Source organism: Pithys albifrons, chromosome 22, assembly GCF_047495875.1.
Source record: "Pithys albifrons albifrons isolate INPA30051 chromosome 22, PitAlb_v1, whole genome shotgun sequence".
In the NCBI taxonomy this organism is placed as follows: Eukaryota; Metazoa; Chordata; class Aves; order Passeriformes; family Thamnophilidae; genus Pithys; species Pithys albifrons.
The window spans coordinates 2832619-2849518 of record NC_092479.1 but is presented as its reverse complement, the minus strand read 5'-3'; the positions used below and the strand labels follow the sequence as shown (position 1 = coordinate 2849518).

Sequence of the window (16900 nt, the reverse complement as noted above, 5' to 3'; positions counted from 1 at the left end):
AAAATATAAATAAAGATGACAAGGTGTCTTCTTCCAGAGCTGAGTTAGGTGTGGAACCTTTAATCCTCAGTGTAATGAGCAGAGCTCCATGATGAGAGCAGAGAAATCTATTGATAAGAGCTGCAATAATTATCAGGAACAATCAGACCAGACCCAGAGTGGGTTTTGCCCACCAACAGTGACTGCAGGCACAGCCCATCCCTCTCACTCAGATCACTGTGGTTTCATCTCTGCCTGGGAATGCTCATCAAAACTGGCTACTAATTATTTGGTTTCATAAAAGAGGGTTTTCTGTAAGGAAAAGTGGGCCAGGGTTCACATGCAGCCCTTCCTTCTGTTTAGTCCCAGTTGCCACAAAGCAGAGTATAAATATCCACTGGCCCAGCTGATTTTTTCCTTTATAAACATTCTAATTGCCAAGATCTAAGATGTCCAAGAGCTACTCTGCTCATCCTGGTGTTTGTCCATCCCTTCTGCCTTCACCTCATGGATGGAGAGTTGGAAAACCCTTCAGGAATGTCCAAGTTCACACACTGGTTCTGGCACGAGGGTTGGTGAGGCCACACCTTGAGTGTTGTGTTCAGTTCTGGGCCCCTCAGTTGAGGAAAGAGATTGAGGGGCTGGAGCGGGGCCAGAGAAGAGCAGCGAGGCTGGAGGAGGGACTGGATGTGGCTCTGAGTGTCCTCTGAAACACCTCCAGGGATGGAGAATCCACCATGTCTTGATCCAACCCTACTGTGATCACCAGCCCAGGGCACAGAGTGCCCTGGGCTGGTGATCACAGTGGGGTTGGATCAAGGGATGGATTTGATGATCTCAGAGGTCTCTTGCAACCCAACTGATTCTATGATTCTATTCTATGATTCTGTGATGGTGGACTCACCATCCCTGGAGGTGTTTAAGATGAAACTGGATGTGGCACTGAGTGCCCTGGGCTGGTGATCACAGTGGGGTTGGATCAAGGGTTGGACTTGATAATTTGAGGTCTCTTCTAAACCAAGTGAGAAGAGCAACGAGGCTGGAGAAGGGACTGGAGCACAAGCCCTGTGGGGAGAGGCTGAGGGAGCTGGGGGTGTTCAGCCTGGAGAAGAGGAGGCTCAGAGGTGACCTCAGCACTGTCTGGAACTCCCTGAAGGGAAGTTCTGGCCAGGTGGGGGTTGGTCTCTTCTCCCAGGCACTCAGCAATAGGACAAGGGGGCACGATGGGCTCAAGCTCTGCCAGGGGAAATTGAAGTTGGAGAGCAGAAAAAAATTCTTTGCAGAGAGAGTGCTCAGGGATTGGAATGGGCTGCCCAGAGAGGGGGTGGATTCCCCATCCCTGGAGGTTTTTCAGCTGAGCTTGACCGTGGCACTGAGTGCCATGATCTGGTAAAGGGACTGGAGTTGGACCAAGGGTTGGATTTGATGATCTTGGAGGTCTTTTCCAACCCAATCCATTCTATGATTCTGTGTTTATAAAGGATGACCTGCACTGGTTCACCAAATAGTTTTCTCACTCTGGAAAATTTTCTCTAAGCTTTAGATTAAGGAATCAAAAGCAAAGCCTGGTCACCTTGTAAGACTAAAAAGCTGAATTTGTGTTTGAATCCAGTGGAAGGACTCAGAGACTCCCAGCACCAGCCCGAGCTCCAGGAGGGCAGGACAGTGGCCTGGGGGTGCTGAGGAAGAGGCACCTCGATGGGGCTCAGGAGGGAAAAGCTCTTCAAGTCCCTGTTTCCCTAAAGAACTGCCCAAACCACCTCAAATATTCTGTGTGTGTGGGGGGAAAAAAAGGGGCTCAAGGTCCTCTGGAAGGGCTGAGCCTTCCCATGGGGTGACACGCTCTGTGTTTCACACCAGGGGCAAAAATGACCCAAAAAGACAATGCTGGGGAGCAAAAACCTTGTGCAGCTTCACCTCAGGGCCAAAGCATCTCTCTCATCCCTGCTCCATGGAGGAGGTTTGTTCTCACTGTGCTTAAAACAAGAGCTGGAAGTTTCTATCTGAAGAAGCTGGAATATATTCTGTGGTGGAAAGGAATGTGTTATAAGAAAAAATAAAGAAATAAAATAAAAGCTCCAAGTTAGTGAAAAATGCCCTCATCTATTTTGCACTGGTCACCACTGGCTCTGGACTTTTTATTTCAATAATTGATAGGAATTCCTCCCATCAGTAGCTGTAAGCAACAGAACAAACTGTAGTCACTGCTGTCTCCATTCAAATTCATATTTTGGGGTGTTTTTTCTCTGATGAAAACAGTAATCAGGAAAACTTTCTAAATCCTGGGTCCAACCCTGCTGCTCCCACACTCCCTGCAGCCCTCTGTGGACACAGGGAATGCTCTGCTCTCCCTGGGGATGCTGTTCCCTCTCTCCCCACTCCTGGGTCACTCCAACACCCTCTCCAGCCCATCTTTCTGTGGCAGAGCCCCCAGAACGGGGCAGTTTGTGCCCCAATCCCCTGGGATTTGGGGCTGGAGTGGCCAGGAGGGCACAGGGAGCTTCCAGCAGTGCTCAAGGGCCTGGATTTCCTTTTCCTTCCCCAGCTGGAGCTGCACTTTGACATTCCCACCCTGGAGTGATGCTAACAGGACATGAAGCCAGTTGGATTGCAAGGGCAGCCAGAGAAGCCCAAGCTGTGCAATTCCAATGGCCCTCGGATGCAGGACAGGATGGAGAACTCCAGGGGCTCTGGGAAGGGGATCTGGGATCAATCCTGTGCTGGGGGAGCCCAGGGATGGCCAAGCCACCCTCCTTGTCCCCTCCTCACTCTGCCTTCACCACCAGAAAGGATGGTAAAAAACAAATCAAAATGTAATTAAATCAAAAAGAAACAAATCAAGCCCAGAACAAAATGCAGGAGCAGCTCAGGCTGGGCCAGTCTTGCATTTGCTTTGGGGTGGGAGGTGGAATGAGATGGGATGGGTGGGAGCAGCTTTTAGTCATGGGGTGGAGATGGTCCCAGCAGAGCTGGTGGCAGAACCTGCACAAGGAGAGCCCAAAGCCTGATGGTGCAGAGAGAACCCTCCCTGGATTCCTCCTCAGCAATGGGGGGCCACACCTGCAGTTTGGTGCTTTCTGGCCCAATTCCCTGCAGGGGCTCCCTGAGTGACACAGCCCAGGGGCCCTGTGGGTGCCCTGCCCAGGGCAGCCCCCCAGGCTGGACCCTCCCCTGGGGTCCCTGTGGCACCTCCTCACCTGGCACAGCTGCCAGGGCAGCCCCCCAGGCTGGACCCTCCCCTGGGGCACCTCCTCACCTGGCACAGCTGCCAGGGCAGCCCACCAGGCTGGACCCTCCCCTGGGGTCCCTGTGGCACCTCCTCATCTGGCACAGCTGCCAGGGCAGCCCCCCAGGCTGGACCCTCCCCTGGGGTCCCTGTGGCACCTCCTCACCTGGCACAGCTGCCAGGGCAGCCCCCCAGGCTGGACCCTCCCCTGGGGTCCCTGTGGCACCTCCTCACCTGGCACAGCTGCCAGGGCAGCTCCTGCCTCAGCAAAGAAGCAAACTCAGTGCATTTCTGTAGCCAACCAAAAAGATGTGGTAAAAAAAAATAAGGAAAGGAAGAAATCAAAACAGTGCCATGGGCACAATGGCCTGCAAGAAGGAGTACAGTTTGTTATATTGCTTACAATGCAGTATTTTATCCAGCCTCTTCCAGCCAGGGACCTGTAAACCGGACTCTGTTCCAAAACCTTCCTCCTCTTCCAGTTGTCTGTGCAATGTATTGGCACTGCTCTGCTGGGCTGTCAAAGAAACTGGTTTAGAGATGCAGCTCTTCAGTCAGGTTTTTTGCTCCAGTTCTAACCACACCAATTTAGCTGAGCTTTGCAACAATTAGAGAAAGAAGATGGTTATACTTACTGAGGAAAGAGGTTTTACCTGCTGGGTCCTGCCTTCTGATCAGAACTGGGCACTAAGGACAAATTCCCAGCTGTCCACACCACAGAACTCCAACACTGGTGTTAATTGGCTCTGGCTCATCAGCACAGAGGTTAATGGGGCTCAGACAAGCCCTCCTGGAACACTCTGGAGGGGAACCTCCCAAAGCTGGGGAAGCCACGGGTGCAGCTGCACATGGGGGGGTTCTTGCCCTGGGTTTGTATTTATTTATTTATATTGTTTTGAGCACAAACTCCTCTGCCCTGGAGGTTTTCCTGTGGCTGCAGCAGCACCAGACAGGGCAGAGGGCAGGGAGGGAGCAACAGGTGTGGGGACCCTGAGGGGGTCGGTGCAGATGCAGGATTGTCCCCCCTGGGCTGAGGGAGGCTCAGCACGTGGGGATGGGAAGCCACCACATCTCCAGAGCCTGGGCTGAGCCCCTCTGCCCTGGAAGGGCCTCCTGACATCCTGTGGGGCTGTGCCATGAGCAGAGATCCCTCCAGAAAGAGCCTGGCTTGGGGAACACCAAAGTCCCACAACAGCAGAGCAGTGCCACAGTAACACACCCCAAAAAACAGGCTGTGGAGGACAATCAGACCTAAAGCTGGATGAAAAAGGGGCTCAGCACAAAAAGATCTGAGTACACAGAAGTTCCAGGTCCCATGTGAGCACCTCCAGGGGTAGAGCTGAGCAGTGGCACTGACCTGGGGGCAATGCCCAGAGCCACAGACACTGCAGGGAATTGGTGCTGTTGGATCCTGCTCTACCCCTGCAGAAAACACTTCCTTAAGGAAAAAATCAAAAGGGAAAAAAAAGAAGAAAAGAGAAAGATTCTGGTAATGAGCCTGAACTCTACAATGAAGGAAACCTGCAAGCAACTAGGCTAAAAGGAAGTTGTGCTGTTTGAAGTGGTGAGATCCCTCCTTGAGCCACTTGAGAAGGAAAATTATCCTACCAGGACAGTGCCTGAAAAACTCAGTCAAGCTTTGCCATTTTCCATGTGCTTCCAGGTCAGCAGAATGGGCTTCCCAGAGAACCAGCCACGTGCTACAGACACACAGACACACAGACACAAGCAGGGGGGAGAAGGGACAGCAGAAAGGCCCGAGGGCTCCGTCCTTACCGGCGAGCGGGTCTGAGGCTGCGTGTTCATTGTCTGAGGGGCTTGAGGGTACACCAGCGTGGCTGGAGCTGCATTCTGTCCTGAGGGGTAAGGAGCCTGCCAGGAGGGAGAGGAGCAAGTGTAAAATCAGTGTGTTCCATGATTCACCCCAAGGGACAGGAATGGAACACGTTATTGCTGGAGTGATCGACATGGAGATGAAAACAACAGGATTGGGAAGGAAAACCTTCTCCAACAGGAACCCAACCAACCCTTCAATGCTGCCTCTCACAGCAGCACTTTCCACTACTGAGTAAGCAATAGCTGGTTACTCATTATTAAGCAAACTCTGCTAATTACCAGCTGAGCTCCCCAGGGCACTGCAGGGAAAACGAGGGAAGGGAAATGTCACCCCAGCACTGGCCCCTGTGTGTCCAACCCTGGCCACACACACAGCACTGCCAAAGTCCTGCTCTGGGGTGGCTGTCAAGGAAAGCTGAACTGCAGACAGTGCCAATAAACCCTCCCAAACCAGACCAAGAGCAGGAACCAGCCCCAGTGTGTTCAGCAGGAGCCGCTGCCACGTCCAGGTGTTTGCACCATGAGGAAGGACCATCCCAGGTGAAGGTACAGCAGGGGCTGCACAGGCTCCTCCCAGGGCCACCCATTTCCAGGGGCTACAACAACTTCTCCTCCTCCCAAATGCTCTCCCAGGGGTGTTTGCCCCAAGTCACAGTAAGTTGGAGCTGTGGAGCTCTGCCAATGACACATTTTAACGAGATGTTTAGAAACAACTTTTCAAAGTGCCTTTTTCCTTATTCTTTTTGAACAAAAATATCAGAAGTTACAGTATTACTTTTTAAATAGTTCTTATAGCAATGGCACCAAAAGCAGCCACCAGACTCTGACAGCCTTTGCTTTCCACCATCACAGAATCACTGATGGTGGAAAAGCCCTCCAAGATCTTGGAATCCAACTCTGCCCCCAGCACTGCCAAGGTCTCCACTGAAACACATCCCCAGGGGCCACAGCCACAGGTTTTCTGAACACTCCAGGGCTGGGCACTCCAACCCTCCCTGGGCAGCCCCTGCCAGTGCCTGCCCACCCTTTCCAGGCAGAAATTCCTGCTGCTGTGCCCCCTGCCCACCCTTTCCAGGCAGCAATTTCTGCTGCTGTGCCCCCTGCCCACCCTTTCCAGGCAGCAATTTCTGCTGCTGTGCCCCCTGCCCACTCTTTCCAGGCAGCAATTCCTGCTGCTGTGCCCCCTGCCCACCCTTTCCAGGCAGCAATTCCTGCTGTTGTGCCCCCTGCCCACCCTTTCCAGGCAGCAATTCCTGCTTCTGTGCCCCCTGCCCACCCTTTCCAGGCACCAATTCCTGCTGCTGTGCCCCCTGCCCCTGCCCTGGCCCAGCCTGAGGCCGTGCCCTCTGCTCCTGTCCCTGTGCCCTGGGGCACAGCCCGACCCCCTGTCCCGGCTGCCCCTCCTGGCAGGGATTGCAGAGCCAGAAGGTGCCCCCTGAGCCTCCTTTTGCTCCAGCTGAGCCCCCCCAGCTCCCTCAGCCCCTCCTGCTGCTCCAGCCCCTTCCCTGGGCACCTCCAGCCCCTCCATGTCCCTGCCCTGAGGGTCCAGCCGTGCCCAGCACTGGAGGTGCCCCAGCCATGCCCGGCACTGGAGGTGCCCCAGCCGTGCCCGGCACAGGGGCATGATCTGTGTTAAGTCTTTCTTGTCTTCTTTTCCATCCCTGTACATAAAATCCCCCACTGTCACCTGCTGGTCAAAATGCAACACAAGGTAAATGAACACACAGTTCAGAAACAAGCCAAGCAGGTATTTCCCAGTCCCAGAAATAAAGAAGAAAAATAAAACAAGAAAAACCCAAGCTGTGGCAGAGGGGATGAGGGGACTGAGCAAAGCCCCAAAATAGTCCCATCTCAAACACCACCTGCTGCAACACCTTCTATTCCTGCTCTGGGAACACAAACTGCTTTTTAAAGAGTAAAACATACACAAAACCCCACAGACAAGGACACTGTTCCCACCTCACAAACCAATCAGGACCTTCTCTTGTTTTCTACCTGATTCTCACATTGCTTTGTGGGTCCAAATGCTGATAAAATGTGTCTCCAAGGACACCCCTGTGACCCAGGACCCCAAACACTCTGGGCAGGATATCCAGCTGGGAATGCTGTTCTGGGGGTTGATCCCAGCACAGACTGGGCAGGATATCCAGCTGGGAATGCTGTTCTGGGGGTTGATCCCAGCACAGACTGGGCAGGATATCCAGCTGGGAATGCTGTTCTGGGGGGTGGTGATCCCAGCACAGACTCTGGGCAGGATATCCAGCTGGGAATGCTGTTCTGGGGGGTTGATCCCAGCACAGACTGGGCAGGATATCCAGCTGGGAATGCTGTTCTGGGGGGTGATCCCAGCACAGACTGGGCAGGATATCCAGCTGGGAATGCTGTTCTGGGGGGGTTGATCCCAGCACAGACTCTGGGCAGGAATATCCAGCTGGGAATGCTGTTCTGAGGGGTGATCCCAGCACAGCCTGGGCAGGATATCCAGCTGGGAATGCTGTTCTGGGGGTGGTTGATCCCAGCACAGACTGGGCAGGATATCCAGCTGGGAATGCTGTTCTGGGGGGTTGATCCCAGCACAGACTCTGGGCAGGATATCCAGCTGGGAATGCTGTTCTGGGGGTGGTTGATCCCAGCACAGACTGGGCAGGATATCCAGCTGGGAATGCTGTTCTGGGGGGTGATCCCAGCACAGCCTGGGCAGGATATCCAGCTGGGAATGCTGTTCTGGGGGGTTGATCCCAGCACAGCCTGGGCAGGATATCCAGCTGGGAATGCTGTTCTGGGGGGGTTGATCCCAGCACAGACTGGGCAGGATATCCAGCTGGGAATGCTGTTCTGGGGGGTTACACCAGCACAGACTGGGCAGGATATCCAGCTGGGAATGCTGTTCTGGGGAGTTGATCCCAGCACAGTCTGGGCAGGATATCCAGCTGGGAATGCTGTTCTGGGGGGTTACACCAGCACAGACTGGGCAGGATATCCAGCTGGGAATGCTGTTCTGGGGGTTGATCCCAGCACAGCCTGGGCAGGATATCCAGCTGGGAATGCTGTTCTGGGGGTGGTTGATCCCAGCACAGACTCTGGGCAGGATATCCAGCTGGGAATGCTGTTCTGGGGGGTTGATCCCAGCACAGCCTGGGCAGTCAGAGCTCTGCTCAGCCCCTGCACAGCCTCAGGCAGCTGAGCAGGGCAGGTCTGTCCTGTCCCTCCTCCCCAACCAGCCCTTCCCTCCCTTCTTACCAGTGCCAAAAGCCAACTCATGCCAACAACTGATTTGCAAGGAGCCTTCTAATGTTTTATTTGAGATGTCAGATGCAGCACCAACTCCTCTGCCCTTTTATCTGCCAAGTGTGGCTGTGCTGGAGGTGTCGAGTGCTGAACATTCCAGGGCTCTCAGTGGGGCAGCACAAGGCACAGGAAACTCCAGAGTCTTTCCATCCCCAGCCTGGGGAGGTTGTCCTGCCTGTGCAGGATCCTGCAGCTGATTCTGTGCCCCTGGATCTCTGCCCAGAGGGCCAGGAAGGCCTCTCCCCTCAGGGATCAGAGCACTGCTGTCAGCCCAAGCACCTTGCACGGGGTCCTGGGGCTGCTCCTCATGGCAGAGAATCCTAAAACAGGTTGGGTTGGGAGGAACCTTCAAGTCCACCTTGTCCCACCCATGGCAGGGACACCTCCCACCAGCCCAGGCTGCTCCAGCCTGGCCTGGGACACCTCCAGGGATGGGGCAGCCCCAGCCGCTCTGCCCAACCTGTGCCAGGGCCTCCCAGCCAGGAATTCCTTCTCAATATCCCTCTATCCCTGCCCTCTGGCAGTTTGAAGCCATTCCCCCTTGTGCCTCTCCCAGCAGCCAGCAGGGAGCACACGGGGTGGGGGACAGGAAACACTGAATAAGTAACACCAATAAATGTGCCCTCAGCCCAAGGTGCTGCTCCCACAGCCCCTCAGCAGAGAGAAAAGAGAATACCCACGGTCAGGAAAACTTGTTTTCTTCTGGCTTAAACTGCGTGTGACAGAGCAAAGCCCAACTCAGAACTCCCAAAGCCCAACTCAGAACTCCCAAAGCCCAACTCAGATGGAACTCCCAAAGCCCAACTCAGATGGAACTCCCAAAGACCAACTCAGATGGAACTCCCAAAGCCCAACTCAGATATGAATGCTGCCCCCAAATCCAAAGGAAAAGAAAGAAAATAAAGGAAGGGAAAGGGAAAGGAAGAGGGAAAAGGAAAAGGAAAAAGGAAAAATGAATAGGAAAAAGGAAAAGGGAAAAGGAAAAAAGGAAAAGGAAAAAAGGAAAAAGGAAAAGGAAAAAGGAACAGGAAAAAGGAACAAGGAAAAGGAAAAAGAAAAGGAAAGGGAAAGGAAAAGGGGAAAAGGAAAGGGAAAGGAAAAAGGAAAAGGAAAAAGGAAAAGGAAAAGAAAAAGGGGAGAGGGAGGAGGGGGGGGGGAGAGGGAAGGAGGGAAAAAAAAAAAAAAAAAAAAAAAAAGAAAAAGAAAAAGAAAAAGGAAAGGAAAAGGAAAGGAAAAGGAAAGGGAAAGGAAAAGGGAAAAGGAAAAGGAAAAAGGAAAAGGAAAAGGGAAAGGAAAGGAAAAGGAAAAGGAAAAGGGAAAAGGAAAAGGGAAAAGGGAAAAGGAAAAGGGAAAGGAAAGGGAAAAGGAAAAGGAAAAGGAAAAGGGAAAAGGAAAAGGGAAAAGGAAAAGGGAAAAAGGAAAAGGGAAAGGAAAAGGAAAAGAAAGGAAAAGGAAAAGGGAAAAGGAAAAGGGAAAAGGAAAAGGGAAAAGGAAAAGGGAAAAGGAAGGAAAAGGAAAAGGAAAAGGGAAAAGGGAAAAGGGAAAAGGAAAGGAAAGGAAAAGGGAAAAGGAAAAGGGAAAAGGAAAAGGGAAAAGGAAAAGGGAAAAGGAAAAGGGAAAAGGAAAAGGGAAAAGGAAAAGGAAGGAAAGGAAAAGGAAAAGGAAAAGGAAAAAGGAAAAAGGGAAAAGGAAAGAAAGGAAAAGAAAAGGAAAAGGGAAAAAGGAAAAGGGGAAAAGGAAAAGGAAGAAAAGGAAAAAGGAAAAGGAAAAAGGAAAAGGAAAAAGGGAAAAGGAAAAGGGAAAAGGAAAAGGGAAAAGGAAAAGGGAAAAGGAAAGGGAAAAGGAAAAGGGAAAGAAAGGGAAAAGGAAAAGGGAAAAGGAAAGGAGAAAAGGGAAAAGGGAAAAGGGAAAAGGAAAAGGGAAAGAAGGAAAAGGGAAAAGGAAAAGGGAAAAGGAAAAGGGAAGGAAAGGGAAAAGGAAAAGGGAAAAGGAAAAGGGAAAAGGAAAAGGGAAAAGGAAAAGGGAAAAGGAAAAGGGAAAAGGAAAAGGGAAAGGAAAGGAAAGAAAAGGGAAAAAGGAAAAGGAAAAGGAAAAGGAAAAGGAAAAGGAAAAGGAAAAGGAAAAGGAAAAGGAAAAGGGAAAAAGGGAAAAAGGAAAAGGGAAAAAGGAAAGGGAAAAAGGAAAAGGGAAAAGGAAAAGGGAAAAGGAAAAGGGAAAGGGAAAAGGAAAAGGAAAAGGGAAAAGGGAAAGGAAAAGGGAAAAGGGAAAAGGAAAGAGGAAAAGGAAAAGGGAAAAGGAAAAGGGAGAAAGGAAAAGGGAAAAGGAAAAGGGAAAAGGAAAAGGGAAAAGGAAAAGGAAAGAAAGGGAAAAGGAAAAGGGAAAAGGACACAAGGGAAAAGGAAAAGGGAAAGGAAAAAAGGAAGGAGGGAGGGAAAGCAGGAAGGAAGGAAGGAAGGAGGAAGGCAGCACAGCTCTCACTAAGCCTAAAACCCTCTGGGTTTTCACAGCCAGACTACAAACCAGGGAAACTCAGTGCCAAAGGCACCACTCACTGGGGACACAGCACCTCTGACACCACACAACCAGCCTGGAACTTCCTCTGCTGTTTAAAACCCAACCAGGATAAACACAGCATTGAGTTAAAAATAAAGGAAAAAGCACAGAAAGGCTGAAGCAGCACCCACTGAAGGGTTTCTGCAGTGAAGGGGCCACCAAACAAGGCAGTTGGGGACAAGGGACCGCTGTGGGGGGAGGCCACAAGTGCTGCCCCGAGGGACAAGTGCGAGACAACCCCACAGCAACCACAAACAGCTCCTAAACAAACATGGTTTACAGCCCCTGCACAGCCACCACCGCTGCTGCTGCTGCTGCTGCTGCTCTGCCCCCTCCACACCACGGGGGTTTGGCCTCAACTGGTGTTTGTGTGACAACCGTAAGGGGGGACCAAAGTGAGGGCAAAGTGGTTTATGAATTTCTGCAGGTGCTACTTCACATGTGAGACTGTGGGAGCCAAAGGGAGTTACCAAAGCTCCAGGAGAATAACCCCCTGCCTGCTGAGTCCCTTCAGCCCTGTCAGCTGCTCCAGCACAGCACCCACCCCTCTGTCCAAGGCAGCTCCTGTGCCAGCAGCCAGACAGGAGCTCCAAGGGAGGGGGGCAGGTGGAACTCCGGGCTCCAGGCTGGAATGCTGAGGATGGAGGGAGGGGGTGAAGGGATCAGCGAGGAAACCCTCTGAAAATCCCCTACATAACCCCCAGGGAGGGCAGGGCAGGGTGGGCAGGGCAGGGCAGGGCAGGGTGGGCAGGGTGGGCAGGGCAGGGCAGGGCAGGGTGGGCAGGGCAGGGTGGGCAGGGCAGGGTGGGCAGGGCAGGGCAGGGCAGGGCAGGGTGGGCAGGGTGGGCAGGGCAGGGCAGGGCAGGGCAGGGTGGGCAGGGCAGGGCAGGGCAGGGTGGGCAGGGTGGGCAGGGCAGGGCAGGGCAGGGTGGGCAGGGCAGGGCGGGCAGGGCAGGGCGGGCAGGGCAGGGCAGGGTGGGCAGGGCGGGCAGGGCAGGGTAGGCAGGGCAGGGCAGGGTGGGCAGGGCAGGGTGGGCAGGGCGGGCAGGGCAGGGTAGGCAGGGTGGGCAGGGCAGGGCAGGGCAGGGCAGGGTGGGCAGGGCAGGGCAGGGCAGGGTGGGCAGGGTGGGCAGGGCAGGGCAGGGCAGGGTGGGCAGGGCAGGGTGGGCAGGGCAGGGCGGGCAGGGCAGGGCGGGCAGGGCAGGGCGGGGTGGGCAGGGCGGGCAGGGCAGGGTAGGCAGGGCAGGGCAGGGTGGGCAGGGCAGGGTGGGCAGGGCGGGCAGGGCAGGGTAGGCAGGGCAGGGTAGGCAGGGCAGGCAGGGCAGGGCAGGGCAGGGCAGGCAGGGTGGGCAGGGCAGGGCAGGCAGGGTGGGCAGGGCAGGGCAGGGCAGGGCAGGATGGGCAGGGTGGGCAGGGCAGGGCAGGGTGGGGTGGGCAGGGCAGGGTGGGCAGGGTGGGCAGGGCAGGGCAGGGCAGGGTGGGCAGTGCAGGGCAGGGTGGGCAGGCCAGGGCGGGCAGGGTGGGCAGGGTGGGCAGGGCAGGGTGGGCAGGGCAGGGCAGGGCAGAGTGGGCAGGGCAGGGCGGGCAGGGCAGGGCGGGCAGGGTGGGCAGGGCAGGGCAGGGCAGGGCAGGGTGGGCAGGGCAGGGTGGGCAGGGCAGGGCAGGGTGCCCCACTCTGCAGGCAAATGTTGGCTCTGCAGCATCCAAAGGCTGCACTGAATCCCTGGAGCTCCCAGAACTGCTGCTGAGCTGCTCCACTCGGAGACACAGCAATTGCTTCCCTGAAAGCTCCCCCTTTCCTGATCCTGTCTTTTGTTCAGGGGGGAAGGTGATAATGGCTGAGTGTTTAACATTCCCACACCTTGCTGGGAAAACCCTTTCCCTGCGCTGTTCCCACCTCGGGTGCTGCCTCTGTGCTAAGCAAGAAAAATCATCACTATCAAGAAAACAACTGAAAAAAAGTTATTCTTAGCTCAGTGCCCGAGCTGGTTAATAAACACTGAGCTGGGCAGTAACATGACTCCCTCGGGACTGCCTGTCCTGGGAATAAACAGGCAAAGGACACACACCAGGCTCACAAAAGCTGAGTCACAGCTCTGCCTCTGGGAAACACTTCTGGGAACAAAACTCATCCACCCCCAGGCAGAGCAGTGTCAGCTCCTGTGGCCGAGGGGGTGTGGGAAGGGGTTAATCCCCCTCCTGAACCCTCTCCTGACTCGGGGAAGGGGTTGGCTGGTCTGTATTTATGGAGTTCTACACGAGGAGAACCGGACCTGCAGCTCCAGCACATGACCATGACTCAGGAGCTTTGCTGCTCCCAGTCCCTGTGACCTTGGGGGGGAAACATTCAGCCTCCAGTCACCTCCCAGTAACACCAGCACAGCCCCAGTAACACCAGCACAGCCACTGGGCTCGGGTGTGGGGACAGCCCCAGTAACACCAGCACAGCCACTGGGCCCCTGTGTGGGGACAGTCCCAGTAACACCAGCACAGCCACTGGGCTCGGGTGTGGGGACAGCCCCAGTAACACCAGCATGGTCCCAGTAACACCAGCACAGCCACTGGGCCCCTGTGTGGGAACAGCCCCAGTAACACCAGCACAGCCACTGGGCTCCCCTGTGGGGGCAGCCCAGTAACACCAGCACAGCCACTGGGCTGCTGTGTGGGGACAGTCCCAGTAACACCAGCACAGCCACTGGGCTCGGGTGTGGGGACAACCCCAGTAACACCAGCACGGCCCCGGTAACACCAGCACAGGCCCCGGTAACACCAGCACAGGCCCCAGTAACACCAGCATAGCCACTGGGTTTGTGGCGGGACAGCCCCAGTAACACCAGCATGGCCCCAGTAACACCAGCACAGCCACTGGGTTTGTGGTGGGACAGCCCCAGTAACACCAGCACAGGCCCCAGTAACAGCAGCACAGCCACTGGGTTTGTGGTGGGACAGCCCCAGTAACACCAGCACAGGCCCCAGTAACAGCAGCACAGCCACTGGGCTGCTGTGTGGGGACAGTCCCAGTAACACCAGCACAGCCACTGGGCCCCTGTGTGGGAACAGCCCCAGTAACACCAGCACAGCCACTGGGCTCCCATGTGGGGGCAGCCCAGTAACACCAGCACAGCCACTGGGCTGCTGTGTGGGGACAGTCCCAGGAACACCAGCACAGCCCCAGTAACACCAGTACAGCCCCAGTAACAGCAGCACAGCCACTGGGCTGCTGTGTGGGGACAGTCCCAGTAACACCAGCACAGCCCCAGTACCACCAGCACAGCCACTGGGCTCCCATGTGAGGGCAGCCCAGTAACACCAGCACAGCCACTGAGCTCAGGTGTGGGGACAGTCCCAGTAACACCAGCACAGCCCCAGTACCACCAGCACAGCCACTGGGCTGCCTTGTGGGGGCAGCCCCAGTAACACCAGCACAGCCCCAGTAACACCAGCACAGCCACTGGGCTGCCTTGTGGGGGCAGCCCCAGTAACACCAGTCCGAAGCTTTAATCCCTCTGGAATGTGACAGCCAGGAAAGCAGCTCAGGAGAACCCGCGGGGAGTGCTGGGGCTCAGACAGCCCTGGGGGTCCCAGACTGCCCCAAGGGCTGTTTTCCTGCCCACTGTGGTGCTGCAGGGGAATAAACACCCCAGTGCCTTGCCCAGGTGGTTTGTAACTCGTTATGTCTCATCTATCACTGCACTAATGAATGGGGAGCACCTGGCTAAAATCTCACCAAAAATGCCACCACACACATCTATAAAAATATCCTTTTACTGTTTTATGTTGAGAAAGCAAATACCAAAAATATGCACAGGCTGGAAACAGGATAAAGCTGTGGTGAGATCCACCTCTGTCCCCAAAGGACCCCCAAGCACCCCCATCCTTCCTGCAGAACAGGCACAGGCACCTCTGCACAGCTCTGGGCTCTTCCCAGGCCGCTCCCTGACCCAGTTAAAGGCTGAGCATGGATTCAAACCCCAGCTGGGCACTTGGAGGAACACTCAGTGCTCTTTTACTAAGGGATCTTACCCCTAAATTTATAGATCCCCAGCTGGGCACTTGGAGGAACACTCAGTGCTCTTTTACTGAGGGATCTTACCCCTAAATTTATAGATCCCCAGCTGGGCACTTGGAGGAACACTCAGTGCTCTTTTACTAAGGGATCCTTCCCCTGAATTTACAGATTTTCCCTGACACAGCCCCTGAGGCCACAGGCAGCTGCCCCTGGAGCCAGGCAGGGGACAGGACCATGGTCCTCCCTCTCATCCCTGCTTTGAACAACCAGACTCAGGTTTCCCTCCAGCAGCTGAACTGTTTTCCTCAAGGAAAACCACACAGGGAAGGTGGCCCAGGCTGTGCTGCTGCTCCAGCCCCCGAGGCTCCTCCTGGGGAGTTTTCTCCGGGTCAGGGCCTGGCCAGCAGCAGTTTGGCCTGGGATGCAGGGGAAGGAATCCCCCCAGGAGCAGGACACCCCCCCTGGCCCACATGATGGGGACAGCAAGGACGTGGCTTTGAATTGTGAGCCCTCCCTGCTCTGTGGGGCTGGGCTGGCCCTGCCACAGCTGCAGGGCAGTGCCAGGGCAGCCCCAGCACTGCAACCCACCCAAGTGCAGCCCTCCCACACCCAGCGAGTGGAACCTCGGACTCAGCTCTGAGAAAGCAAAGAGGATTATAATTTAAACCCTGTATCTTCATTTCCCCTAATGAACTCTCCCCTGGCTGCCCCTCCTCACACCCAGCTCCTTTAATTCCCCTCAGGCTTTGGTTCCTGACTGGCCTCGATTCTAACGAAGGTGTCTCAGCATGAACTCAGTGTTGGCAGCAGCAGCTTTTCCAGCCTCCTCCAAAGGCAGCTGCTCCTGCTCCTGGCACTGCCTTCCAGGGAAAGTGGTTAAAACGTCCACAGACTGAACCTTACAGCAGGATTGGGTTTCTTCTCTGATGTGAAGGGCTGTGTCACTGCAGGGCAGAGAGAACACCCCAGAGCTGCACCCAAAGGTGCACAGCCCCAAAAAGCTGCACAGCCCCAGAGCTGAACAGCCCTAAAGCTGCACAGCCCCAAAGATGCACCCAAAACTACACAGCCCCAAAGGTGCACAGCCCCAAAACTGCACAGCCCCAGAGCTGCACAGCCCCAGAGCTGCACAGCCTTAAACATGCACAGCCCCAAAGCTGCACAGTCCCAGAGCTGAACAGCCCCAAAGCTGCACAGTCCCAGAGCTGAACAGCCCCAAAGCTGCACAGTCCCAGAGCTGAACAGCCCCAAAGCTGCACAGCCTTAAACATGCACAGCCCCAGAGCTGCACAGCCCCAGAGCTGAACAGCCCCAAAGCTGCACAGCCTTAAACATGCACAGCCCCAGAGCTGCACAGTCCCAGAGCTGCACAGCCCCAAAGATGCACAGCCCCAGAGCTGCACAGCCCCAGAGCTGCACAGCCTTAAACATGCACAGCCCCAGAGCTGCACAGCCCCAGAGCTGAACAGCCCCAAAGCTGCACAGCCTTAAACATGCACAGCCCCAGAGCTGCACAGCCCCAGAGCTGCACAGCCCCAAAGATGCACAGCTTCAAAGATGCACAGCCCCAAAACTGCACCCAAAACTGCACAGCCCCAGAGCTGAACAGCCCCAGAGCTGCACAGCCCAGGATGTGGCCAAGGAAAGGCTCCTTCCCCATCCAGGCTCTGCCTCAAACACCAAGGGCAGGGAGGAGGTTCCTGCTCTGCCTGTCCTGACACTCTCCCAGGGGCTGCAGCACAGGAGCTGAAGCAGCTTTTGACCTAAAATGAGTATTTTGGCAATGGACAAAATAAACCACTTTGTAAGTCAGTCACAGAACTCTGGAGATGCCCAGGATGGGCCACCTGAGTCCTGCTGGCAGCACCTGCACAGGCCAAACCACTCCTTTGGGACATACTTGCATTTTAGTATTATTTTGGCAACTAGGAAACTGAAACCTGACTGGTTTTGCCCCTCCTGGTGGGCTCTGCAGGCAGCAGAACAGGCTTGGGAGCTGCAGTGGGTAT

General features: G+C 55.1%; 1 protein-coding gene across 8 annotated transcripts in view; it reads right to left on the bottom strand.

The window, feature by feature from the left end:
- Positions 1 to 16900, bottom strand: part of EIF4G3 (eukaryotic translation initiation factor 4 gamma 3) — a 177675-nt gene that overhangs the window by 87102 nt on the left and 73673 nt on the right. For all 8 annotated transcript variants that reach the window (XM_071575714.1, XM_071575717.1, XM_071575720.1 and 5 more), the window contains exon 4: positions 4982 to 5077. In XM_071575714.1, the coding sequence (XP_071431815.1) occupies positions 4982 to 5077 (96 nt within the window). The remainder of the gene's footprint in view (positions 1 to 4981; positions 5078 to 16900) is intronic.